General features: G+C 43.0%; 1 protein-coding gene across 1 annotated transcript in view; it reads right to left on the reverse strand.

Moving 5' to 3' along the window:
- Nucleotides 1-26,919, reverse strand: part of LOC141111478 (uncharacterized) — a 315,956-nt gene that overhangs the window by 7,990 nt on the left and 281,047 nt on the right. The window contains exons 13-16 of the mRNA XM_073603770.1: nt 23,580-23,624; nt 22,321-22,353; nt 19,130-19,163; nt 11,845-11,878 (exon numbers count right to left, since the gene is read on the reverse strand). Of these exons, the coding sequence (XP_073459871.1) occupies nt 11,845-11,878; nt 19,130-19,163; nt 22,321-22,353; nt 23,580-23,624 (146 nt within the window). The remainder of the gene's footprint in view (nt 1-11,844; nt 11,879-19,129; nt 19,164-22,320; nt 22,354-23,579; nt 23,625-26,919) is intronic.

Below are 26,919 nucleotides of genomic sequence, written 5' to 3' on the forward strand. Positions count from 1 at the left end.
AGATAGATAGATAGATAGATAGATAGATAGATAGATAGATAGATAGATAGATAGATAGATAGATAGATAGATAGATAGATAGATAGATAGATAGATAGATAGATAGATAGATACAGTATCTCACAAAAGTGAGTACACACCTCACATTTTTGTAAATCTTTTCTTCTATCTTTTCATGTGACAACACTGAAGAAATGACACTTGTCTACAATGTAAAGTAGTGAGTGTACAGCTTGTATAACAGTGTGTAATGGAAATTTGTAAGTTCTGTATATAATTGTATTGTATTTTGTATGTATTGCACATTGCCCTCACTGTGCACACGGCACTAATAATGTTTTCAGTAAATGTTTACATTCTTTCAAGTCCTGATTAGAATTGGCCTGCCTATGTAACGCCCCTTGTTACCATAAATGTACAATTGTAATATTAATGTGATACCTACGTAATCATGTGCATAAAAACCTTCAATTGCGTCATAATAAAGCAGAACAGTAATTTGGAAAGATGCTGAGCGTATCTTTTGTGTCTGTTCCCTACTGCAGTAGTTATTATTAATTTGGAACCACTAATCAATATGAGGATAGGAGTTGCCTATCATCAATTTAACCGGGTCAGGATGGCGAGCTTTGCCTTAGGAGGGGATTCCAGGTGACCCTGAGTATCCGAAACGAGGAGCTTGAGACGATCCGGGAATTTCTGATAATCAGCCGGCTGAGGTAAGCCTTTTGCTTACATTTGAGTTATCAGACTTCCTTGATCGGTAAGGCATTTTCAGGACAAAGGGCACCTATTTTACTCCCCTTAATCGAACTGTATTGATTGGTGGTTATATGTTATGTTGTCCCTGTCTATTGTCCATTGGAGTGTTATAGATAAGAAAGGGAAGAATAGTGCTGTTCACAGGTATATGTAGTAAATCTGCTAGATAAAGTAGTTTAGAGGCAAGAGGGTATAGGCACAAGTAGAGAAGAGAGAAGACTGGCCAGTCATTATGGGCATTGAATTAAGTAAGGGAATGAAGGGTAAGAGACCCTCAAAAATGCCCAGCGCAAGAGGAGCGCTATATATGAACCAAAGGTGCGGTTCCGCCTATACTGAGCCCCTAGATTAATGGTTAAAGTGGACAGGGATCCACATTGGGTAACTGGGTTACCAAAGTCCACAGGGACTAAGAATCATGCAGAGTAAACAGCTAGAGAAACAGCTATCTATGTGAGCATGATGGATCAAGGGTGACATTAGAACTAGACAGAAAGGGACATTTTCATGTAAGTTGTGGGATGAATTTGGGGTCAGGCACTACAACTAGTAAAAGTCAGAGACAGAGAAATGAGAGGTAAAACAGAATACTTTATATGTTGTCAGAGAGGGAAGATGGGATGAGCACTGTGGCTCCCCATCTGATCATAGAATCATAGAAGCTAGATATAAAAGTTATTTAAACAAAATAAGGAAAGTAGAATTTAGACAGGAAAATATTAATGAGAGTTTAAAGAAAGTGAGAGAATGATATGCATGTGTTGTGCACAAATGGGAAAAATGTAAGCGATTTTAGAGAGATATTGGTGTGTGTGCGAATGCTGGGACCTTTAGTTCTATTGCTTGTGTGTGTCATGTACGCAGATGTGACCCCCTCCTTTGTGCTCTCCTGAAAGAAATGTGGCTGGGATGAGAGGTTAGTGATAAGCTGGAAGGACATCATGCCAATTCCAGTTTTTTAGACAAAACATTTATAACAAAATGTGCCGGGTTAACGAATCTAATGGTAAACAATGTGATCACAATTATTTTGAATCTGTTTTCCAAACATGGTAAAATGAAGGTTACATTTAACCGTGTATTACACAAACTGAATATCCTTTGATAGTGGAAACAGTGCATTTAAAAAAGGGAAATTAAGTAAAATTAAGTAGTAATGAGTATTAATTTCTAATATGAGTTTAACAATTTTATTAATAATATAGATATATTGAAACTGGTTTAGACAACCTTTGGTTGGAAATGAAATCCAGGTTATTGGGGAAATTTGTAATGAATGAGATTAGTTTAGATTAAGATAACAATTTTGTAATTTTACATTTATACAATAAGCCCTTATTGAGAGAAAAAAAGATTAAGATGAGGTTGTTATTTTGAATAAAGCTGCCATAATATTTAACAAAGCCAAGATGGATGGAATACATAAGAAGTTCTTCTATAAAAATGATATTGTAAGGTTTTTGATAATAACTTGATGTGCGGTCCATGATGTGAGAGTAATATTAAAAAAAATGTAAATATAACAGACCCATCACATCAAGTCCACACACCCTGTTAGGATAGATGCCACCTGCAGCCAGTCTTTTTATAGTTTTTGATGCTTTCTGGTCCATCATACAGATTGTTGGTCCTTTTGTTTTTATTTATTTTTATTTTTGAAATCCAAAGCAGAATGTGTGGATTGTGAAATGATGTGCCCCTTTTTCTTGTAAGTACAGTGGTATAAGCAGAAGAATATTTTGGATTTATGGGCATCTCTCCATGACCGCAGGGTATTGTTATCATTTATTATAATATTGCCAGGAAGAAGTTGTCTTTTGAAACATGAGACTGGAGTTCTTACACAAACAGTGTGATAGAACACAAGACATTGTAATATATTTATGCAAGCTGGACCCAGTAATAAATGGTTCACCCCGATATATCAGAGCTGTAGCTCTTATGCAAAGGTGCTATTAGACAAAGTTAGATATTGTTTTGGTCAATGGTCCGACATTCTGTGCAGCAAATTTACAGCTAACTAAATGTTTGTCTAATGAAAGGTTTAAAATATGAGTTTGTTTATGTACAAATCTAACAATGAAAAATGCGTACATTTATTCAAAAGAAAGGAAAAGACGCATGTGTTAAATTGATGGTGTAGGAATCAGCTGCTGTGAGCCCAGTGCAGGACACACTCCCTGAAGACCCAGATATTACATTTTTTGTAGATTTGAGTATGCAGTTTATCACCCAGAAGGATACTCTGTATTCAAAGTCATTGGATCCTTTTTTCCCCAGCTCAAGAAGCAGAGCTCCATGTTTTAGCAAAGCCTGTGAGCTATAAAAAGAGTGTATATTTATATAGATAGTCGAGATATAGAGAGCTTTTGGTTCCATTTGAAGGGCCAGAAGTTTGTTTTTACTTCGGCAGGTAAACCAACCAAGCATGCCAAGTTAATTTGATCGGCTGTTTTCAGCCTTCCAGCTTCTTGCTGAGGTAGCCATATTAACTTTCACACATGGAAGCAGACCAGGTGACTAAGGATGCTGCATTTACAGCCCCGGACACTTGATGGGTCTGTGCAACTCACAGATTCCACCCTAGTTCTGGCCCAGTATAGCTGGGATTAATAATTCAACTTTAAGGACCCCAGAACGAGAAGAACAAGTGGTCCACAGGGGGCAACTTCTTATGAAACAGGACTTTGGAAAAGGTGATCATTTATGTCTGCCAGCCACCATTTTCCCTCCAGCTTGACACATGGACCGTGTCATCAGTCACAAGACGTTATGGCTGCCTTAGTAAATGAGCATGGGATTGAGCCAGGGTTCACCACAGTTGTTTTTATAACATACAACTTCTTGTTTTACCTGTTACCAAAGGTGTTACCAAATGCTCAACATCCCTTCCAGAGATTACAAAAAAGATATATCCAGATGTCCAAGTTAGGATCTTACAAGTATGCATTTTGTCTGTATGGACATGTTTTTGGATGTCAAGTGGCAAATGCTACTGCAAAGGCCACAGTAAAAAGTGTTATCAGAAGTAGTTTGTAAATATAGAGTGCAGAAACTACAGAGAGTAACAGAGGAAATCATTTTTATAGGAGAGTCCTTAATAGAAGTTTTGAGGTTTTATTTTTACACCCCTTACTGTCTACAATGTAGCGGACAAAGTAAAGTAAGAAACTAGAAAACTTTTGCCTGAATGTTTTCTTAAATTTTATCAGGCCTCTAAGGGGGATATTGGACTCTCTCCCTATGGGATTTGGTTTGGGAGTGTGTTACTCACTTGCTTATATTTTGTCTCAGCAGCTGAAGTCCTCCATTCGGATCTCACGGAGAATGTTGATGATCTTTTAAGGTTTTTTACAAACTCATTTATGTGTTTTCTCCCCAATTCCAGATCCTAAAAGTTTGGAAGGATCTAAAACTAAAGCCAGGTGACTTTTGGATTGTTAAGAGACATTTATATATAAGGAAATGTTTGGAGACTCAATACAGCATCTATTTCATGTACAGTTTTTGCAAAACTTGAAGGAAAAGTCAACTGGATCCACACCAGACACTGCAAAAATGACTAAATTAAAAAAATCTCTGTGTTTGATTTGTTTCCCTCTTGTGATCACAGTCTAGGGTACTTTTTGATTCAATTACTTTAATTGTAAGGGATATATATATTTGAAAAATAGTTTAGCCATGTTGAAGTCATATTTGTCTTTTGTATGTCTTCCATTATATGTAGAATTGTCTGTGTTTACATATGCTGATAAGTCAGCATGTCCACAATTCAGCTAGAAGGCCATTCTGGCCACAGGAGTGTACAGCCAGTACTCTGTAAATAGGGATGAGCCGAACACCCCCCTGTTCGGTTCGCACCAGAACATGCGAACAGGAAAAAAGTTCGTTCGAACATGCGAACACAGTTAAAGTCTATGGGACACGAACATGAATAATCAAAAGTGCTAATTTTAAAGGCTTATATGCAAGTTATTGTCATAAAAAGTGTTTGGGGACCTGGGTCCTGCCCCAGGGGACATGGATCAATGCAAAAAAAAGTTTTAAAAACGGCCGTTTTTTCAGGAGCAGTGATTTTAATAATGCTTAAAGTCAAACAATAAAAGTGTAATATCCCTTTAAATTTCGTACCTGGGGGGTGTCTATAGTATGCCTGTAAAGGGGCGCATGTTTCCTGTGTTTAGAACAGTCTGACAGCAAAATGACATTTTGAAGGAAAAAACTCATTTAAAACTACCCACGGCTATTGCATTGCCGACAATACACATAGAAGTTCATTGATAAAAACGGCATGGGAATTCCCCAAAGGGGAACCCCGAACCAAAATTAAAAAAAAAATATGACGTGGGAGTCCTCCTAAATTCCATACCAGGCCCTTCAGGTCTGGTATGGATATTAAGGGGAACCCAGGCCAAAATTAAAAAAAAAAAATGACGTGGGGTTCCCCCTAAATTCCATACCAGACCCTTCAGGTCTGGTATGGATTTTAAGGGGAACCCCGCGCCAAAAAAAAAAAAAAAAACGTGTGGGGTCCCCCCAAAAATCCATACCAGACCCTTATCCGAGCACGCAACCTGGCAGGCCGCAGGAAAAGAGGGGGGGGTGAGAGTGCGGCCCCCCCTCCCTCCTGAACCGTACCAGGCCACATGCCCTCAACATTGGGAGGGTGCTTTGGGGTAGCCCCCCAAAACACCTTGTCCCCATGTTGATGAGGACAAGGGCCTCATCCCCACAACCCTGGCCGGTGGTTGTGGGGGTCTGCGGGCGGGGGGCTTATCGGAATCTGGAAGCCCCCTTTAACAAGGTGACCCCCAGATCCCGGCCCCCCCCTGTGTGAAATGGTAAGAGGGTACATAAGTACCCCTACCATTTCACAAAAAAAGTGTCAAAAATGTTAAAAATGACAAGAGACAGTTTTTGACAATTCCTTTATTTAAATGCTTCTTCTTTCTTCTATCTTCCTTCATCTTCTGGTTCTTCTGGTTCTTCTGGCTCTTCTGGTTCTTCCTCCGGCGTTCTCGTCCAGCATCTCCTCCGCGGCGTCTTCTATCTTCTTCTCCTCGGGCCGCTCCGCACCCATGGCATGGGGGGAGGCTCCCGCTCTTCTCTTCTTCTTTTCTTCTCTTCTTCTCTTCTTCATTTTCTTCTCCGGGCCGCTCCGCAATCCATGCTGGCATGGAGGGAGGCTCCCGCTGTGTGACGGCGCTCCTCGTCTGACAGTTCTTAAATAACGGGGGGGGGCGGGGCCACCCGGTGACCCCGCCCCCCTCTGACGCACGGTGACTTGACGGGACTTCCCTGTGACGTCACGGGGAATGCCACAGGGAAGTCCCGTCAAGTCACCGTGCGTCAGAGGGGGGCGGGGTCACCGGGTGGCCCCGCCCCCCGTTATTTAAGAACTGTCAGACGAGGAGCGCCGTCACACAGCGGGAGCCTCCCTCCATGCCAGCATGGATTGCGGAGCGGCCCGGAGAAGAAAATGAAGAAGAGAAGAAGAGAAGAAAAGAAGAAGAGAAGAGCGGGAGCCTCCCCCCCATGCCATGGGTGCGGAGCGGCCCGAGGAGAAGAAGATAGAAGACGCCACGGAGGAGATGCTGGACGAGAACGCCGGAGGAAGAACCAGAAGAGCCAGAAGAACCAGAAGATGAAGGAAGATAGAAGAAAGAAGAAGCATTTAAATAAAGGAATTGTCAAAAACTGTCTCTTGTCATTTTTAACATTTTTGACACTTTTTTCGTGAAATGGTACCCTTACCATTTCACACGGGGGGGGGCCGGGATCTGGGGGTCACCTTGTTAAAGGGGGCTTCCAGATTCCGATAAGCCCCCCGCCCGCAGACCCCCACAACCACCGGCCAGGGTTGTGGGGATGAGGCCCTTGTCCTCATCAACATGGGGACAAGGTGTTTTGGGGGGCTACCCCAAAGCACCCTCCCAATGTTGAGGGCATGTGGCCTGGTATGGTTCAGGAGGGAGGGGGGGCCGCACTCTCGTCCCCCCCTCTTTTCCTGCGGCCTGCCAGGTTGCGTGCTCGGATAAGGGTCTGGTATAGATTTTTGGGGGGACCCCACGCCGTTTTTTTTTTTTTTTTTGGCGCGGGGTTCCCCTTAAAATCCATACCAGACCTGAAGGGTCTGGTATGGAATTTAGGGGGAACCCCACGTCATTTTTTTTTTAAAATTTTGGCCGGGGTTCCCCTTAATATCCATATCAGACTGAAGGGCCTGGTATGGAATTTAGGGGGACTCCCACGTCATTTATTTTTTTTAATTTTGGTTCGGGGTTCCCCTTTGGGGAATTCCCATGCCGTTTTTATCAATGAACTTCTATGTGTATTGTCGGCAATGCAATAGCCGCGGGTAGTTTTAAATGAGTTTTTTCCTTCAAAATGTCATTTTGCTGTCAGACTGTTCTAAACACAGGAAACATGCGCCCCTTTACAGGCACACTATAGACACCCCCCAGGTACGAAATTTAAAGGGATATTACACTTTTATTGATTGACTTTAAGCATTATTAAAATCACTGCTCCTGAAAAAACGGCCGTTTTTAAAACTTTTTTTTGCATTGATCCATGTCCCCTGGGGCAGGACCCAGGTCCCCAAACACTTTTTATGACAATAACTTGCATATTAGCCTTTAAAATTAGCACTTTTGATTTCTCCCATAGACTTTTAAAGGGTGTTCCCCGGCATTCGAATTTGCCGCGAACACCCCAAATTGTTCGCTGTTCGGTGAACTTGCATGAGTTCGATTCGAACTCGAAGCTCATCCCTATCTGTAAATATGTCTTATCAATCATTTGTTTTTCACAATAAAAAGTCATTTTGTAATGAAAAAGTTGCTCAGCTATTATTTTCTCCACAATGGAGTTTTTTGCCTCTTTGGCCAGGACTACCTCCACCTAAGCGTGTGGAGGTTCCAGGTTAAAGGTGATAGCAGGTATGGTTAGTGATCAAAATATTGATCAAAAGAGGGGAGACTGTAATGGAAATTTGTAAGTTCTGTATATAATTGTATTGTATTTTGTATGTATTGCACATTGCCCTCACTGTGCACACGGCACTAATAATGTTTTCAGTAAATGTTTACATTCTTTCAAGTCCTGATTAGAATTGGCCTGCCTATGTAACGCCCCTTGTTACCATAAATGTACAATTGTAATATTAATGTGATACCTACGTAATCATGTGCATAAAAACCTTCAATTGCGTCATAATAAAGCAGAACAGTAATTTGGAAAGATGCTGAGCGTATCTTTTGTGTCTGTTCCCTACTGCAGTAGTTATTATTAATTTGGAACCACTAATCAATATGAGGATAGGAGTTGCCTATCATCAATTTAACCGGGTCAAGTGTAAATTTGTTGTCCCCTCAAAATAACTCAACACACAGCCATTAATGTCTAAACCGCTGGCAACAAAAGTGAGTACAACCCTAAGTGAAAATGTCCAAGTTGGGCCCAATTAGCCCTTTTCCCTCCCCGGTGTCATGTGACTCATTAGTGTTACAAGGTCTCAGGTGTGAATGGGGAGCAGGTGTGCTAAATTTGGTGTTATCGCTCTCACTCTCTCATACTGGTCACTGGAAGTTCAACATGGCACCTCAAGAACTCTGAGGATCTGAAATAAAGAATTGTTGCTCTACATAAAGATGTCCTAGGCTATAAGAAGATTGCCAAGACCCTGAAACTGACCTGCAGCACGGTGGCCAAGACCATACAGCGATTTAACAGGACAGGATCCAATCAGAACAGGCCTCGTCATGGTCCACCAAAGAAGTTAAGGTCACATGCTCAGCGTCATATCCAGAGGTTGTCTTTGGGAATTAGACGTATGAGTGCTGCCAGCATTGCTGCAGTGGTTGTAGGGGTGGGGGGGGTCAGCCTGTCAGTGCTCAGACCATACGCCGCACACTGCATCAAATTGGTTTGCATGGCTGTCATCCCAGAAGGAAGCCTCTTCTAAAGACGATACACAAGAAAGTCCACAAACAGTTTGCTGCAGACAAGCAGACTAAGGACATGGATTACTGGAACCATGTCCTGTGGTCTGATGAGACCAAGATAAACTTATTTGGTTCAGATGGTGACAAGCGTGTGTGGCGGCAACCAGGTGAGGAATACAAAGACAAGTGTGTCTTGTCTACAGTCAAGCATGGTGGTGGGAGTGTCATGGTCTGGGGCTGCATGAGTGCTGCCGGCACTGGGAAGCTACGGTTCATTGACGACATCACAGTGGATCACATCACGGTGGATGTTAGAGACCTTGCGCTCCTCCATCTTCTGTTTGAGGATGTCCCACAGATGCTCAATAGGGTTTAGGTCTGGAGACATGCTTGGCCAGTCGATTAACTTTACCCTCAGCTTCTTTAGCAAGGCAGTGGTTGTCTTGGAGGTGTGTTTGGGGTCACATGACCATCCATGTCCTTAGTCTGCTTGTCTTCAGCAAACTGCGGGCTTTCTTGTGCATCATCTTTAGAAGAGGCTTCCTTCTGGGACGACAGCCATGCAGACCAATGTGATTCAGTGTGCGGCGTATGGTCTGAGCACTGACAGGCTGACCCCCCCACCCCTTCAACCTCTGCAGCAATGCTGGCAGCACTCATACGTCTATTTCCAAAAGACAACCTCTGGATATGACGCTGAGCACGTGACCTCAACTTCTTTGGTGGACCATGGTGAGGCCTGTTCTGCGTGGAACCTGTCCTGTTATAACGCTGTATGGTCTTGACCACCGTGCTGCATCTCAGTTAAAGGGTCTTGGCAATCTTATTATAGCCTAGGCCATCTTTATGTAGAGCAACAATTCTTTTTTTCAGATCATCAGAGAGTTCTTTGCCATGAGGTGCCATGTTGAACTTCCAGTGACCAGTATGAGAGAGTGAGAGCGATAACACCAAATTTAACACACCTGCTCCCCATTCACACATGAGACTCTAATGAGTCACATGACCCCAGAGAGGGAAAATGGCTAATTGGGCCCAATGTGGACATTTTTACTCACTTTTGTTGCCAGCGTTTTAGACATTAATGGCTGTGTGTTGAGTTATTTTGAGGGGACAAGCAAATTTACACTGTTATACAAGCTGTACACTCACTACTTTACATTACACTACTATATATATATATATATATATATATATATATCTATACACACAGGTCCAGGGGCGCCACCCCCCCTATCCATGCGTCCAGCCCACTAATCTACATGCAGGGTGCCAGATGCAGGGATTTCCATGGTTTTTTTTAAGCACTATTAGAGCCTAAGGCTCTAATTGGCTTAAAAAAGGGTGTGCTTGGGGCACAGAGCACTGCGCCATGAGCCCACCCAGTTGTGTGACATTAGCGCATTAATATTGGCTTTTGTCTTCCTGATTCTCCTCCTGACCAATCAGGAAGCACTTCCTGAGACCCGATTGGCCAGAGAGTCTTAAAACTCCCAGCCAATCAGGTCTCAGTCAGGACCCACTTCCTGTTCGGCCTGGAGGAGAAGCAATGGCCCCGGAGCGAGGAGCTGCAGCCCAGATCCATGTCTGCCTGATCTGCCTCCTTCCTAAGGTAAGGTGGCCCCTAATTGCTGCCGCATTCATGTCCTGCCCGTCTCCCACATGCAGGGGGGGGATGGCTGCATTCCCGCCTGTCTCTTGGGGGGGGCTGGCATTGGTTTGCCACCCCCCCAAAACATTGAGCTCCAGCCGCCACTGCACAGGTCTGCTGTTAGAAATCACAGGACCCTCTTCAGCACACCTGACAGCCCCTCCCCACCCAAAAAAAAAGCAGAATTATATTTTCGCTAAAAATACTCTAAAGTCATTATTAGAAGACAAATACAACATAACTTACAAAAATTTCTGCTAAATCTAAAAGATAAAACCACATTGACTTAAGCAGTTGCCGGTGGCTCGTAGAAGGGCAATCCCATACCTCTATGTTAGCTAGTTGACATGCGCAGCTCATGCCACCTGGGCATGTAGAGACACATTCCCATCACCTGCTGTGTCCACCAAGTAATCACATGGTGTCTGGCTACCTGTACAATGTGATTAGCTGTAGCCAATCATAGACAGCTAAAACAATCTCCTATATACTGATCTGTACTGTATAAAGCAATAACAGCGTACAAAAAAAAAAATCCCTGATCACCACCCAGAGTAATATAATGTCACTATGGTGACACTGCGCTACTCTGATGTAAAAAAATAAAAAGGAAAAAAATGTTTACAAATTGAATAAAAAAAATATATATTTTATATATATATATATATATATATATATTTTTTTTTTTTACATACTGTCACTAGTTAGTGTCCCTGATCACCGCCTCACCAGGTTTAAGATGAAGCTGTACTGCACTGGTGACAGTATGTAAAAAAAAAAAATAAAATACTGTGATTTTTTTTTTTTTTATTTCATTTCTTAATTTTCAAAAAAAATGTGACAAAAAAAAAAAAATTACAATTTCAAAAAACTTGCCATGCCTCTTATTAAATACCTCAGACTGTCTACTTGACAAAAAGGAGTCATTTGGGGGGTATTTGTACTTTTCTGGCATTTTAGGGCCTCAAAAAAATAATAATAATATCAGCGGTTAATACATCAGGAATGTTCAATTTTAAATATATACACCGTAATTTGTAGAAGCTATCACTTTCACACAAACCAATTATTATACACTTATTGGGATTATTTTTTTTACCAGAGATATGTAGTAGAATACATTGTGGCCTAAATTTATGAAGAACTTTGATTTTATTGGATATGTTTTATAACAGAAAGTAGAAAATATTTTTTTTTTTTCAGAATTATAAAAAATAAAAAAACCCAGAGGTGATCAAATACCACCAGAAGAAAGCTCTATTTGTGTGAAAAAAAAATAATAATATAAATGTCATTTGGGTACAGTGTTGCATGACTGAGCAATTGCCAGTTAAAGTAGCGCAGTGCTGAATAGAAATAAATGGCCTGGTCATAAAAGGGGGTAAAAGCTCCTGAAGCTCAAGGCGGTTCAAGACCCATAAGCTGTATTCAATACATAATATACTCATACGGGATATAAACTAGAGCTCCCTTTTCATCACTTACCTGAAAGCTTGTATATAATAGCGAAGGATTTCGTCTAAATGAAAGAAATAACAATATGTATAACTTAAAAAATCGTGAAAAATATATTTTTTTAAGGTCCAGGAACACATAGAAAGCAAAACTAGTTGCAGCTATAAGTGACCTTTTCTCTGTATCATTCTCCATTGATTATTCAGTAGAATATGACATCATTGGTGGCAGAATTGTCTCAGTTTGCTAAGATTTTGTAATAATGATTTGCCATTATTTTCGGCCATTTCCACCGTTCTCCCACCATCTCTGACACTGGTGGAGACATTGTCTCACTTCCACCCTCTGAGCTTTTCTCTCTTTTTCCTGCAGGTACATGTGGGAGGCTTTTTGCCTGGCTGCTCTTCCACACAAAGTGCCAACAGCCATTCCTGGCATGAACATCCCGTGGGAGTGAAGACCTGGATATTTCCACCATCTGTTGCCCACATCTGAACACCAGCGGCGGTGCGTCCATAGAGGACGCAGGAGCGCCGCCCCCTCTCTCCTGCACCCGTCAATCTTCAATAGATTAGATTCATGCATTGCATGAATCTATCTATTGTCGCCGCTGCCGCCTCCTATTCAGATTGCCTGACCCCTTGTTGGGCTCCGGGCATCTGAATTACAGCGGCGGGGGTGTTTTGGAAGTGCCTGATTAGAGCCGTCGGCTCTAATAGGCTTCCAAATTGGTAAACAGCGGGCTCACTGCTGTGCGTTTGCTGCTTACGTAGTGCTGTGTTAGGGAATCAAATAAACCGCTTCCCTAACACTGACCTGCCTCTCAGCCAATCAGGTGCACCGGGTCTGGTTACCTGTCACCTGATTGGCTGAAGCGGCAGGCGCTGTGATTGGACGCCAATCATAGCAGAAGAGGACGGGAGAAGACATCGAGGACTCGGAGGGAGTGTGGAGGACAGCACTGACCCGAGACAGGTAAGTGCCAGGCAGGGGGGCACACTGGCAGCAATTGATGGGGCAAACTGGTGGCAATTGATGGGGCAAACTGGCAGCAATTGATGGGGCACACTGGCAGCAATTGATAGTTACAGTAGCTGCGTTTGATTGCACAGTGGCAGCAATTTATGGGTGCAGTGGCTGCGTTTGATAGGCACAGTGGCTGCGCTTGATTACACATTGGCAGCGTTTAATAGGCACAGTGGTGGCAATTTATGGGTACAGTGGCTTCGTTTGATGGGCACAGTGAGGATGCAATTGATTTTTTTTTTCAGTTTCTTTGCGCCCCCCTAAAAATTTTGAGCACCAGCCGCCACTGCTGAACACCATTTGTGATATCAAGTGATTAAAGGAGAAGTATGGCCAAAGCTATTTTATCTATACTTCTATGGATCATTGGACTGCACTTTGTTCTGCACTCCTGTGACCTGTTTTCTGGTGTCTCTCACCTTCCTCTTGGCAATACCCCACAGATTCTCATGAAGAGCTCTAGAATTTCCTAGTAGAGGACTGCGCTGACTTTGGACTTAAAAACACAGAGGACCAACACCAGCAGATGACACGGCTCCCCAAATCATCACTGACTGGAATATTTTGCATTTTGTTTGGAAACGAAGGTCCCAGAGTCTGGAGGAAGAGTGGAGAAGCACAGAATCCAAGTTGCATGAGGTCCAGTGTGAAGTTTCAACAGTCAGCGATGATTTGGGGAGTCGTGTCATCTGCTGGTGTTGGTCCTCTGTGTTTTATCAAGTCCAAAGTCAGCGCAGCCCTCTACCAGGAAATTCTAGAGCACCTCATGCTTCCCTCTGCTGACCAGCTTTATGGAGATGCTGATTTCATTTTCCAGCAGGTCTTGGCACCTCCCACACCGCCAAAACTACCAATACCTGGTCACATGATCATAGTATCACTGTGCTCGATTGGTCAGCAAACTCACCTGACCTAAATCCCATAGAGAATCTGTGGGGTATTGTCAAGAGGAAGATGAGAGACACCAGACCCAACAATGCAGACGAGCTGAAGGCCGCTATCAAAGCAACCTGGACTTCCATCACACCACAGCAGTGCCACAGGCTGATCTCCTCCATGCCACACCGCATTGATGCCGTAATTCACGCAAAAGGAGCCCCGACCAAGTATTGAGTGCATCCTATACTGTACATGGACAGACTTCTCACTAATGCCGTGTACACACGAGCGGACTTTTCGACCAGACTGGTCCGACGGACTTTCCGACGGACTTCCGATGGACTTTTGAACAAACGGACTTGCCTATACACGATCACACCAAAGTCTGACGGATTCGTACGTGATGACATACGACCGGACTAAAATAAGGAAGTTGATAGCCAGTAGCCAATAGCTGCCCTAGCATGGGTTTTCATCTGTTGGACTAGCATACAGACGAGCAGAATTTTCGACCGGATTCGAGTCCGTCGGAAAGATTTGTAGCATGTTTCAAATCTAAAGTCCGTCAGATTTTCAACTGGAAAAGTCCGCTGAAGGTCCGATGAAGACCACACACGATCGGATTGTCCGCCGGACTTGGTCCGTCGGACCAGTCCGGTTGAAAAGTCTGTGTACGTGGCATAAGACAACATTTCTGTATTAAAAATCTTTGTTTTTTTTTTTTTTAATTGGTCTTATGTAATATTCTAATTTTCTGAGATAATGAATTTTGGGTTTTGAGATCGGCCGTCAGTACATTAGGACTGATCAATTCTCAAATATATATCCCATAGTTTGTAGACGCTATAACTTTCACACAAACCAATTAATATACACTTATTGGGATTTTATTTTTTTTTAGCAAAGATATGTAGTAGAATACTTTTTGGCCTACATTTATATAAAAAAAAAAAAAAAAAAAAAAAAACTTTGATTTTTTTGGATATGTTTTTATGATAGAAAGTAAAAAATATTATTTTTTTTCAAAATCTTCACATTTTTTGTTTATATAATATATAGATTAAAAAAAATCCCAGGCGTGACCAAATACCACCAAAAAAGCTTTATTTGTGTGTTTTTGTGCTTTTTGCCTGGCTGCTCTTCCACTCAAAGTGCCAACAACCGTTCCTGGCATGAACACCCCGTGGGAGTGAAGACCTGGATATTTCCACCGTCTGTTGCCCACATCTGAACACCGTTTGTGATATCAAGTGATTAAAGGAGAAGTATGGCCAAAGCTATTTTATCTATACTTCTATGGATCATTGGACTGTACTTTGTTCTGCACTCCTGTGACCTGTTTTCTGGTGTCTCTCACCTTCCTCTTGGCAATACCCCACAGATTCTCTATAGGGTTTAGGTCAGGGGAGTTTGCTGGCCAATCGAGCACAGTGATCCCATGATCATGTGACCAGGTATTGGTAGTTTTGGCAGTGTGGGAGCTGCCAAGTCGTGTTTGAAAATTAAATCAGCATCTCCATGAAGCTGGTCAGCAGAGGGAAGCATGAAGAGCTCCAGAATCTTCCGGCAGAGAGCTGCGCTGACTTTGGACTTGATAAAACACAGTGGACCAACACCAGCAGATGACAATTTAGTCAGCAAATCATCGCTGACTGGAATATTTTGCATTTCATTTGGAAATCAGGGTCCTAGAGTCTGGAGGAAGAGTGGAGAGACACAGGATCCAAGTTGCATGAGTTCCTTTGTAAAGTTTCCACAGTCAGTGATGATTTGGGGAGCCATGTCATCTGCTGGTGTTGGTCCCCACTGTGTATTATCAAGTCCAAAGTCAGCGCAGCCATAATTCATGCGAAATGATGCAATTAACAGTTAAAGTAGCGCAGTGCTGAATAGCAAACAATGGCCTAGTCATGGAGGGGATAAACCTTCCAGAGGTGGCTAATACCGGATGTCATAGATCCATAAGCTGTATTCAGTACATGATATACTTATATATATATAGATAGATAGATAGATAGATAGATAGATAGATAGATAGATAGATAGATAGATAGATACAGTATCTCACAAAAGTGAGTACACACCTCACATTTTTGTAAATATTTTCTTCTATCTTTTCATGTGACAACACTGAAGAAATGACACTTGTCTACAATGTAAAGTAGTGAGTGTACAGCTTGTATAACAGTGTAAATTTGCTGTCCCCTCAAAATAACTCAACACACAGCCATTAATGTCTAAACCGCTGGCAACAAAAGTGAGTACAACCCTAAGTGAAAATGTCCAAGTTGGGCCCAATTAGCCCTTTTCCCTCCCCGGTGTCATGTGACTCATTAGTGTTACAAGGTCTCAGGTGTGAATGGGGAGCAGGTGTGTTAAATTTGGTGTTATCGCTCTCACTCTCTCATACTGGTCACTGGAAGTTCAACATGGCACCTCAAGAACTATCTGAGGATCTGAAATAAAGAATTGTTGCTCTACATAAAGATGTCCTAGGCTATAAGAAGATTGCCAAGACCCTGAAACTGACCTGCAGCACGGTGGCCAAGACCATACAGCGATTTAACAGGACAGGATCCAATCAGAACAGGCCTCGTCATGGTCCACCAAAGAAGTTAAGGTCACATGCTCAGCGTCATATCCAGAGGTTGTCTTTGGGAATTAGACGTATGAGTGCTGCCAGCATTGCTGCAGTGGTTGTAGGGGTGGGGGGGGGGTCAGCCTGTCAGTGCTCAGACCATACGCCGCACACTGCATCAAATTGGTCTGCATGGCTGTCGTCCCAGAAGGAAGCCTCTTCTAAAGACGATACACAAGAAAGTCCACAAACAGTTTGCTGCAGACAAGCAGACTAAGGACATGGATTACTGGAACCATGTCCTGTGGTCTGATGAGACCAAGATAAACTTATTTGGTTCAGATGGTGACAAGCGTGTGTGGCGGCAACCAGGTGAGGAATACAAAGACAAGTGTGTCTTGTCTACAGTCAAGCATGGTGGTGGGAGTGTCATGGTCTGGGGCTGCATGAGTGCTGCCGGCACTGGGAAGCTACGGTTCATTGACGACATCACAGTGGATCACATCACGGTGGATGTTAGAGACCTTGCGCTCCTCCATCTTCTGTTTGAGGATGCCCCACAGATGCTCAATAGGGTTTAGGTCTGGAGACATGCTTGGCCAGTCCATTAACTTTACCCTCAGCTTCTTTAGCAAGGCAGTGGTTGTCTTGGAGGTGTGTTTGGGGTCACATGACCATCCATGTCCTTAGTCTGCTTGTCTTCAGCAAACTGCGGGCTTTCTTGTGCATCATCTTTAGAAGAGGCTTCCTTCTGGGACGACAGCCATGCAGACCAATGTGATTCAGTGTGCGGCGTATGGTCTGAGCACTGACAGGCTGACCCCCCCACCCCTTCAACCTCTGCAGCAATGCTGGCAGCACTCATACGTCTATTTCCAAAAGACAATCTCTGGATTTGATGCTGAGCACGTGACCTCAACTTCTTTGGTGGACCATGGTGAGGCCTGTTCTGCGTGGAACCTGTCCTGTTATAACGCTGTATGGTCTTGACCACCGTGCTGCATCTCAGTTAAAGGGTCTTGGCAATCTTATTAGAGCCTAAGGCTCTAATTGGCTTAAAAAAGGGTGTGCTTGGGGCACAGAGCACTGCGCCATGAGCCCACCCAGTTGTGTGACATTAGCGCATTAATATTGGCTTTTGTCTTCCTGATTCTCCTCCTGACCAATCAGGAAGCACTTCCTGAGACCCGATTGGCCAGAGAGTCTTAAAACTCCCAGCCAATCAGGTCTCAGTCAGGACCCACTTCCTGTTCGGCCTGGAGGAGAAGCAATGGCCCCGGAGCGAGGAGCTGCAGCCCAGATCCATGTCTACCTGATCTGCCTCCTTCCTAAGGTAAGGTGGCCCCTAATTGCTGCCGCATTCATGTCCTGCCCGTCTCCCACATGCAGGGGGGGGATGGCTGCATTCCCGCCTGTCTCTTGGGGGGGGCTGGCATTGGTTTGCCACCCCCCCAAAACATTGAGCTCCAGCCGCCACTGCACAGGTCTGCTGTTAGAAATCACAGGACCCTCTTCAGCACACCTGACAGCCCCTCCCCACCCAAAAAAAAAGCAGAATTATATTTTCGCTAAAAATACTCTAAAGTCATTATTAGAAGACAAATACAACATAACTTACAAAAATTTCTGCTAAATCTAAAAGATAAAACCACATTGACTTAAGCAGTTGCCGGTGGCTCGTAGAAGGGCAATCCCATACCTCTATGTTAGCTAGTTGACATGCGCAGCTCATGCCACCTGGGCATGTAGAGACACATTCCCATCACCTGCTGTGTCCACCAAGTAATCACATGGTGTCTGGCTACCTGTACAATGTGATTAGCTGTAGCCAATCATAGACAGCTAAAACAATCTCCTATATACTGATCTGTACTGTATAAAGCAATAACAGCGTACAAAAAAAAAAATCCCTGATCACCACCCAGAGTAATATAATGTCACTATGGTGACACTGCGCTACTCTGATGTAAAAAAATAAAAAGGAAAAAAATGTTTACAAATTGAATAAAAAATATATATATATTTTTTTTTTTTTACATACTGTCACTAGTTAGTGTCCCTGATCACCGCCTCACCAGGTTTAAGATGAAGCTGTACTGCACTGGTGACAGTATGTAAAAAAAAAAAAAAATACTGTGATTTTTTTTTTTTTTTATTTCATTTCTTAATTTTCAAAAAAAATGTGACAAAAAAAAAAAAATTACAATTTCAAAAAACTTGCCATGCCTCTTATTAAATACCTCAGACTGTCTACTTGACAAAAAGGAGTCATTTGGGGGGTATTTGTACTTTTCTGGCATTTTAGGGCCTCAAAAGAATAATAATAATATCAGCGGTTAATACATCAGGAATGTTCAATTTTAAATATATACACCGTAATTTGTAGAAGCTATCACTTTCACACAAACCAATTACTATACACTTATTGGGATTATTTTTTTTACCAGAGATATGTAGTAGAATACATTGTGGCCTAAATTTATGAAGAACTTTGATTTTATTGGATATGTTTTATAACAGAAAGTAGAAAATATTTTTTTTTTTTTTCAGAATTATAAAAAATAAAAAAACCCAGAGGTGATCAAATACCACCAGAAGAAAGCTCTATTTGTGTGAAAAAAAAATAATAATATAAATGTGATTTGGGTACAGTGTTGCATTACTGAGAAATTGCCAGTTAAAGTAGCACAGTGCTGAATAGAAATAAATGGCCTGGTCATAAAAGGGGGTAAAAGCTCCTGGAGCTCAAGGCGGTTCAAGACCCATAAGCTGTATTCAATACATAATATACTCATACGGGATATAAACTAGAGCTCCCTTTTCATCACTTACCTTAAAGCTTGTATATAATTGCGAAAGATTTCGTCTAAATGAAAGAAATAACAATATGTATAACTTAAAAAATCGTGAAAAATATATTTTTTTAAGGACCAGGAACACATAGAAAGCAAAACTAGTTGCAGCTATAAATGACCTTTTCTTGGTATCATCCTCCATTGATTATTCAGTAGAATATGACATCATTGGTGGCAGAATTGTCTCAGTTTGCTAAGATTTTGTAATAATGATTTGCCATTATTTTCAGCCATTTCCACCGTTCTCCCACCATCTCCGACACTGGTGGAGACATTGTCTCAGTTCCACCCTCTGAGCTTTTCTCTCTTTTTCCTGCAGGTACATGCTGGAGGCTTTTTGCCTGGCTGCTCTTCCACACAAAGTGCCAACAGCCATTCCTGGCATGAACACCCCGTGGGAGTGAAGACCTGGATATTTCCACCATCTGTTGCCCACATCTGAACACCAGCGGCGGTGCGTCCATAGAGGACGCAGGAGTGCCGCCCCCCTCTCTCCTGCACCCGTCAATCTTCAATAGATTAGATTCATGCATTGCATGAATCTATCTATTGTCGCCGCTGCCGCCTCCTATTCAGATTGCCTGACCCCTTGTTGGGCTCCGGGCATCTGAATTACAGCGGCGGGGGTGTTTTGGAAGTGCCTGATTAGAGCCGTCGGCTCTAATAGGCTTCCAAATTGGTAAACAGCGGGCTCACTGCTGTGCGTTTGCTGCTTACGTAGTGCTGTGTTAGGGAATCAAATAAACCGCTTCCCTAACACTGACCTGCCTCTCAGCCAATCAGGTGCACCGGGTCTGGTTACCTGTCACCTGACTGGCTGAAGCGACAGGCGCTGTGATTGGACGCCAATCATAGCAGAAGAGGACGGGAGAAGACATCGAGGACTCGGAGGGAGTGTGGAGGACAGCACTGACCCGAGACAGGTAAGTGCCAGGCAGGGGGGCACACTGGCAGCAATTGATGGGGCAAACTGGTGGCAATTGATGGGGCAAACTGGCAGCAATTGATGGGGCAAACTGGCAGCAATTGATGGTTACAGTAGCTGCGTTTGATTGCACAGTGTCTGCGCTTGATAGGCACAGTGGCAGCGTTTAATAGGCACAGTGGTGGCAATTTATGGGTACAGTGGCTTCGTTTGATGGCACAGTGGCGGCAATTGATGGGCACAGTAGCTGCATTTGATGGGCACAGTGAGGATGCAATTGATTTTTTTTTTCAGTTTCTTTGCACCCCCCTAAAAATTTTGAGCACCAGCCACCACTGCTGAACACCATTTATGATATCAAGTGATTAAAGGAGAAGTATGGCCAAAGCTATTTTATCTATACTTCTATGGATCATTGGACTGCACTTTGTTCTGCACTCCTGTGACCTGTTTTCTGGTGTCTCTCACCTTCCTCTTGGCAATACCCCACAGATTCTCATGAAGAGCTCTAGAATTTCCTAGTAGAGGACTGCGCTGACTTTGGACTTAAAAACACAGAGGACCAACACCAGCAGATGACGCGGCTCCCCAAATCATCACTGACTGGAATATTTTGCATTTTGTTTGGAAACGAAGGTCCCAGAGTCTGGAGGAAGAGTGGAGAAGCACAGAATCCAAGTTGGATGAGGTCCAGTGTGAAGTTTCCACAGTCGGTGATGATTTGGGGAGTCGTGTCATCTGCTGGTGTTGGTCCTCTGTGTTTTATCAAGTCCAAAGTCAGCGCAGCCCTCTACCAGGAAATTCTAGAGCACCTCATGCTTCCTTCTGCTGACCAGCTTTATGGAGATGCTGATTTCATTTTCCAGCAGGTCTTGGCACCTCCCACACTGCCAAAACTACCAATACCTGGTCACATGATCATAGTATCACTGTGCTCGATTGGTCAGCAAACTCACCTGACCTAAATCCCATAGAGAATCTGTGAGGTATTGTCAAGAGGAAGATGAGAGACACCAGACCCAACAATGCAGACGAGCTGAAGGCCGCTATCAAAGCAACCTGGACTTCCATCACACCACAGCAGTGCCACAGGCTGATCTCCTCCATGCCACACCGCATTGATGCCGTAATTCACGCAAAAGGAGCCCCGACCAAGTATTGAGTGCATCCTATACTGTACATGGACAGACTTCTCACTAATGCCACGTACACACGAGCGGACTTTTCGACCAGACTGGTCCGACGGACTTTCCGACGGACTTCCGATGGACTTTTGAACAAACGGACTTGCCTATACACGATCACACCAAAGTCTGACGGATTCGTACGTGATGACATACGATTTGACTAAAATAAGGAAGTTGATAGCCAGTAGCCAATAGCTGCCCTAGCATGGGTTTTCGTCTGTTGGACTAGCATACAGACGAGCAGATTTTTCGACCGGATTCGAGTCTGTCGGAAAGATTTGTAGCATGTTTCAAATCTAAAGTCCGTCAGATTTTCAACTGGAAAAGTCCGCTGAAGGTCAGATGAAGACCACACACGATCGGATTGTCCGCCGGACTTGGTCCGTCGGACCAGTCCGGTTGAAAAGTTTGCTCGTGTGTACGTGGCATAAGACAACTTTTCTGTATTAAAAATCTTTGTTTTTTTTTTTTTTTTATTGGTCTTATGTAATATTCAAATTTTCTGAGATAATGAATTTTGGGTTTTGAGATCGGCCGTCAGTACATTAGGACTGATCAATTCTCAAATATATATCCCATAGTTTGTAGACGCTATAACTTTCACACAAACCAATTAATATACACTTATTGGGATTTTATTTTTTTTTACCAAAGATATGTAGTAGAATACTTTTTGGCCTACATTTATAAAAAAAAAAAAAAAACTTTGATTTTTTTGGATATGTTTTTATGATAGAAAGTAAAAAATATTATTTTTTTTCAAAATCTTCAAATTTTTTGTTTATATAATATATAGATTAAAAAAAATCCCAGGGGTGACCAAATACCACCAAAAAAAGCTTTATTTGTGTAAAAAAATCATATAAATTTCATTTGGTTATAGTGTTGCATGCAGTTACCAGTTAAAGTAGTGCAGTGCTGAATAGCAAACAATGGCCTGGTCATGGAGGGGATAAACCTTCCAGAGGTGGATAATACCGGATGTCATAGATCCATACGCTGTATTCAGTACATGATATACTTATACAGGACTAGAGCTTCCCTTTCATCACTTACCTAAAAACTTCGCAGCATTATCAAAGAATGATTCTAAATGAAAGAAATAGGAATATGTATAATTTCATGAAAATCATTTTTAAGGGCCAGGAACACATAAAAAACAAAACTAGTTGCAGCTATAAGTGACCTTTTCTTGGTATCATTCTCCATTGATTATTCAGTAGAATATGACATCATTGGTGGCAGAATTGTCTCAAGTTGCTAAGATTTTGTAATAATGATTTGCAATTATTTTCAGCCATTTCCACTGTTCTCCCACCATCTACGACACTGGTGGAGACATTGTCTCACTTCCACACTCTCTTTCCCCGCAGGTACATCTTCTGCAACATGCAATGCTTTTCTGCCTGGCTGCTCTTCCACTCAAAGTGCCAACAACCGTTCCTGGCATGAACACCCCGTGGGAGTGAAGACCTGGATATTTCCACCGTCTTCTGCCCACATCTGATCACCACTTGTGATGTCGGGTGAATAAAGGAGAAGTACGGGGAAAGCTCCTTTGGCTGCACTTCTCCTATGGATCACAGGAGAGCACTTCGTTCTGCACTTCTGTGACTTGTTTTACCTGACGTCATTCAAAAACCTGGGAGGTCTGAGCTGGCCGGGAATTTAGCACGAAACGCGTCACCTTTTAACGTTCCTGTCAGTTTAATGTCTCAATAAAGATACCAAGGAGTGCAGAAATATTCCAGATATGTGAATGTTACTGAATCTCACAGACGAGCTGTGCAGCCCCCTGGGTTCGGGTCACTCACCTGGAGAGTCATTATTTTGGTCTAATCCTTGTTGTGAATCACTTTAAAGCTACTAATGATAGGAAATGGCTTTTTGGGTATCCCTAACCATCTCTCCCTCAAATGCTCATAAATAAAACCAAAGCAAAAGTAATCTACTTCTAACTACTACAAGCGATGGTCTTATTCTGAGGACAAATATGTCTGGGAGCTTTATTACAGTATAGGGGGTCACATAACCCTAGGGCTATTAGAATCCCATATACAGTATGTGCCCTTTAAAACATTTTTTTTATTTTAAATAATTTAAAAAAATAGATAATCAAAAGCTATCAGCTCTGCTTATCTGGGGGGAGAACAATAAAGATTAACCTACAAAGTGTATGTTCACCTAGGCGGGTATGGGGGTAATATTGACTGGATTCATTGAACAGCCAGATCAGAAACTCTCCCCGTATTTCGTGCCTATCTTAGCAATTAATCACAGTGATTATGCTTTATTTCTTATATTTTCACACTCACCTCTGACTCCTGTTACTGGGCGCCCATTGGCATGGCCTACTGCACCTAAGAAAAAACAGAAACATAGAGCAAATATATATATACTGTGTGTATAAATATAAATATAAATATATATATATATATATATATATATATATATATATATATATATATATATACAGTATCTCACAAAAGTGAGTACACCCCTCACATTTTTGTAAATCTTTTCTTCTATCTTTTCATGTGACAACACTGAAGAAATTACATTTTGCTACAATGTAAAGTAGTGAGTGTACAGCTTGTATAACAGTGTAAATTTGCTGTCCCCTCAAAATAACTCAACACACAGCCATTAATGTCTAAACCGCTGGCAACAAAAGTCAGTACACCCCTAAGTGAAAATGTCCAAGTTGGGCCCAATTAGCCCTTTTCCCTCCCCGGTGTCATGTGACTCGTTAGTGTTACAAGGTCTCAGGTGTGAATGGGGAGCAGCTGTGTTAAATTTGGTGTTATCGCTCTCACTCTCTCATACTGGTCACTGGAGGTTCAACATGGCACCTCAAGAACTCTCTGAGGATCTGAAAAAAAGAATTGTTGCTCTACATAAAGATGGCCTAGGCTATAAGAAGATTGTCAAGACCCTGAAACTGAGCTGCAGCACGGTGGCCAAGACCATACAGCGGTATAACAGGACAGGTTCCATTCAGAACAAGCCTCACCATGGTCCACCAAAGAAGTTGAGGTCACGTGCTCAGCGTCATATCCAGAGGTTGTCTTTGGGAAATAGACATATGAGTGCTGCCAGCATTGCTGCAGAGGTTGAAGGGGTGGGGGGTCAGCCTGTCAGTGCTCAGACCATACGCCGCACACTGCATCAAATTGATCAGCATGGCTGTCGTCCCAGAAGGAAGCCTCTTCTAAAGATGATGCACAAGAAAGCCTGCAAACAGTTTGCTGAAGACAAGCAGACTAAGGACATGGATTACTGGAACCATGTCCTGTGGTCTGATGAGACCAAGATAAACTGATTTGGCTCAGATGGTGACAAGCGTGTGTGGCGGCACCCAGGTGAGGAGGACAAAGACAAGTGTGTCTTGTCTACAGTCAAGCATGGTGGTGGGAGTGTCATGGTCTGGGGCTGCATGGGTGCTGGCGGAACTGGGGAGCTACAGTTCATTGACGACATCATGGAGCTGGTGGATGTTAGAGACCTTGCGCTCCTCCACCTTCTGTTTGAGGATGCCCCACTGATGCTCAATAGGGTTTAGGTCTGGAGACATGCTTGGCCAGTCCATCACCTTTACCTTCAGCTTCTTTAGCAAGGCAGTGGTCATCAAGACCTGCTGCTTTCAAGCTCTCTCATCTCCTCCTCCCATGCTCGTCTCCAGGATTTCTCAAGAGCCTCTCCCATCCTCTGGAACTCGCTACCTCCATCTATCCGGCTATCCCCTACTCTTGCTACCTTCAGGCGATCCCTGAAAACTCATCTCTTCAGGAAATCCTATCACGTCTCCAACTAATCTCCTACCACTTCCAACAGCTCATTCCCCTCAATTACAACCTTTTGTACCACCTGCCCCACCCTATTAGATTGTAAGCTCTTCTGAGCAGGGCCCTCTTAATCCTCTTGTATTTTATTGTATTATAACTGTATTGTCTCCCTTTTATATTGTAAAGCGCTGCGTAAACTGTTGGTGATATATAAATCCTGTATAATAATAATAATAATCTTGGAGGTGTGTTTGGGGTCACATGACCACCCATGTCCTTAGTCTGCTTGTCTAAAGCAAACTGCGCGCTTTCTTGTGCATTTTCTTTAGAAGAGGCTTCCTTTTGGCACGACAGCCATGCAGACCAATTTGATGCAGTGTGTGGCGTATGGTCTGAGTACTGACAGGCTGACCCCCCACCCCTACAACCTCTGCAGCAATGCTGGCAGCACTGATACGTCTATTTCCCAAAGACAACCTCTGGATATGATGCTGAGCACATGCACTCAACTTCTTTGGTGGACCATGGCGAGGCCTGTTCTGAGTGGAACCTGTCCTGTTATACCGCTGTATGGTCTTGGCCAGCGTGCTGCATCTCAGTTTCAGGGTCTTGGCAGTTTTCCTATAGCCTAGGCCATCTTTATGTAGAGCGACAATTTTTTTTTTCAGATCCTCAGAGAGTTCTTTGCCATGAGGTGCCATGTTGAACTTCCAGTGACCAGTATGAGAGAGTGAGAGCGATAACACCAAATTTAACACACCTGCTCCCCATTCGCACCTGAGACACTAATGAGTCACATGACCCCAGAGAGGGAAAATGGCTAATTGGGCCCAATGTGGACATTTTGACTCACTTTTGTTGTCAGCGGTTTAGACATTAATGGCTGTGTGTTGAGTTATTTTGAGGGGACATCAAATTTACACTGTTATACAAGCTGTACACTCACTACTTTACATTACACTACTATATATATATATATATATATATATATATATATATATATTTATATATACACACACACACAGGTCCAGGAGCACCACCCCCCCATCCATGCGTCCAGCCCACTAATCTACATGCAGGGTGCCAGATGCAGGGATTTCCATGGGTTTTTTTTAAGCAATATTAGAGCCTGAGGTTCTAATTGGCTTAAAAAAGGGTGTGCTTGGGGCACAGAGCACTGCACCATGAGCCCACCCAGTTGTGTGACATTAGTGTATTAATATTGGCTATTGTCTTCCTGATTCTCCTCCTGACCAATCAGGAAGCAGTTCCTGAGACCCGATTGGCCAGGGAGTCTTAAAACTCCCGGCCAATCAGGTCTTAGTCAGGACCCACTTCCTGTTCAGCCTGGAGGAGAAGCAATGGCCCCGGAGCGAGGAGCTGCAGCCCGGATCCATGTCTGCCTGATCTGCCTCCTTCCTAAGGTAAGGTGGCCTCTGATCGCTGCCACATTCACATCCTGCCCGTCTCCTGTATTGAGTATTGAGTGCATCCTATACTGTACATGAACAGACTTTTCACTAATGCCACGTACACACGAGCGGACTTTTCGACCAGACTGGTCCGACGGACTTTCCGATGGACTTTCGACAGACTTTTGACGGACTTCCGATGGACTTTTGAACAAACAGACTTGCCTATACACGATCACACCAAAGTCTGATGGATTCGTACGTGATGACATATGACCAGACTAAAATAAGGAAGTTGATAGCCAGTAGCCAATAGCTGCCCTAGCATGGGTTTCATCTGTCGGACTAGCATACAGACAAGCTGATTTTTCGACCGGATTCGAGTCCATTGGAAAGATTTGAAGCATATTTCAAATCTAAACTCCGTCAGATTTTCAACTGGAAAAGTCCGCTGAAGG

Source organism: Aquarana catesbeiana, linkage group LG10 (assembly GCF_042186555.1).
Source record: "Aquarana catesbeiana isolate 2022-GZ linkage group LG10, ASM4218655v1, whole genome shotgun sequence".
NCBI lineage: Eukaryota > Metazoa > Chordata > Amphibia > Anura > Ranidae > Aquarana > Aquarana catesbeiana.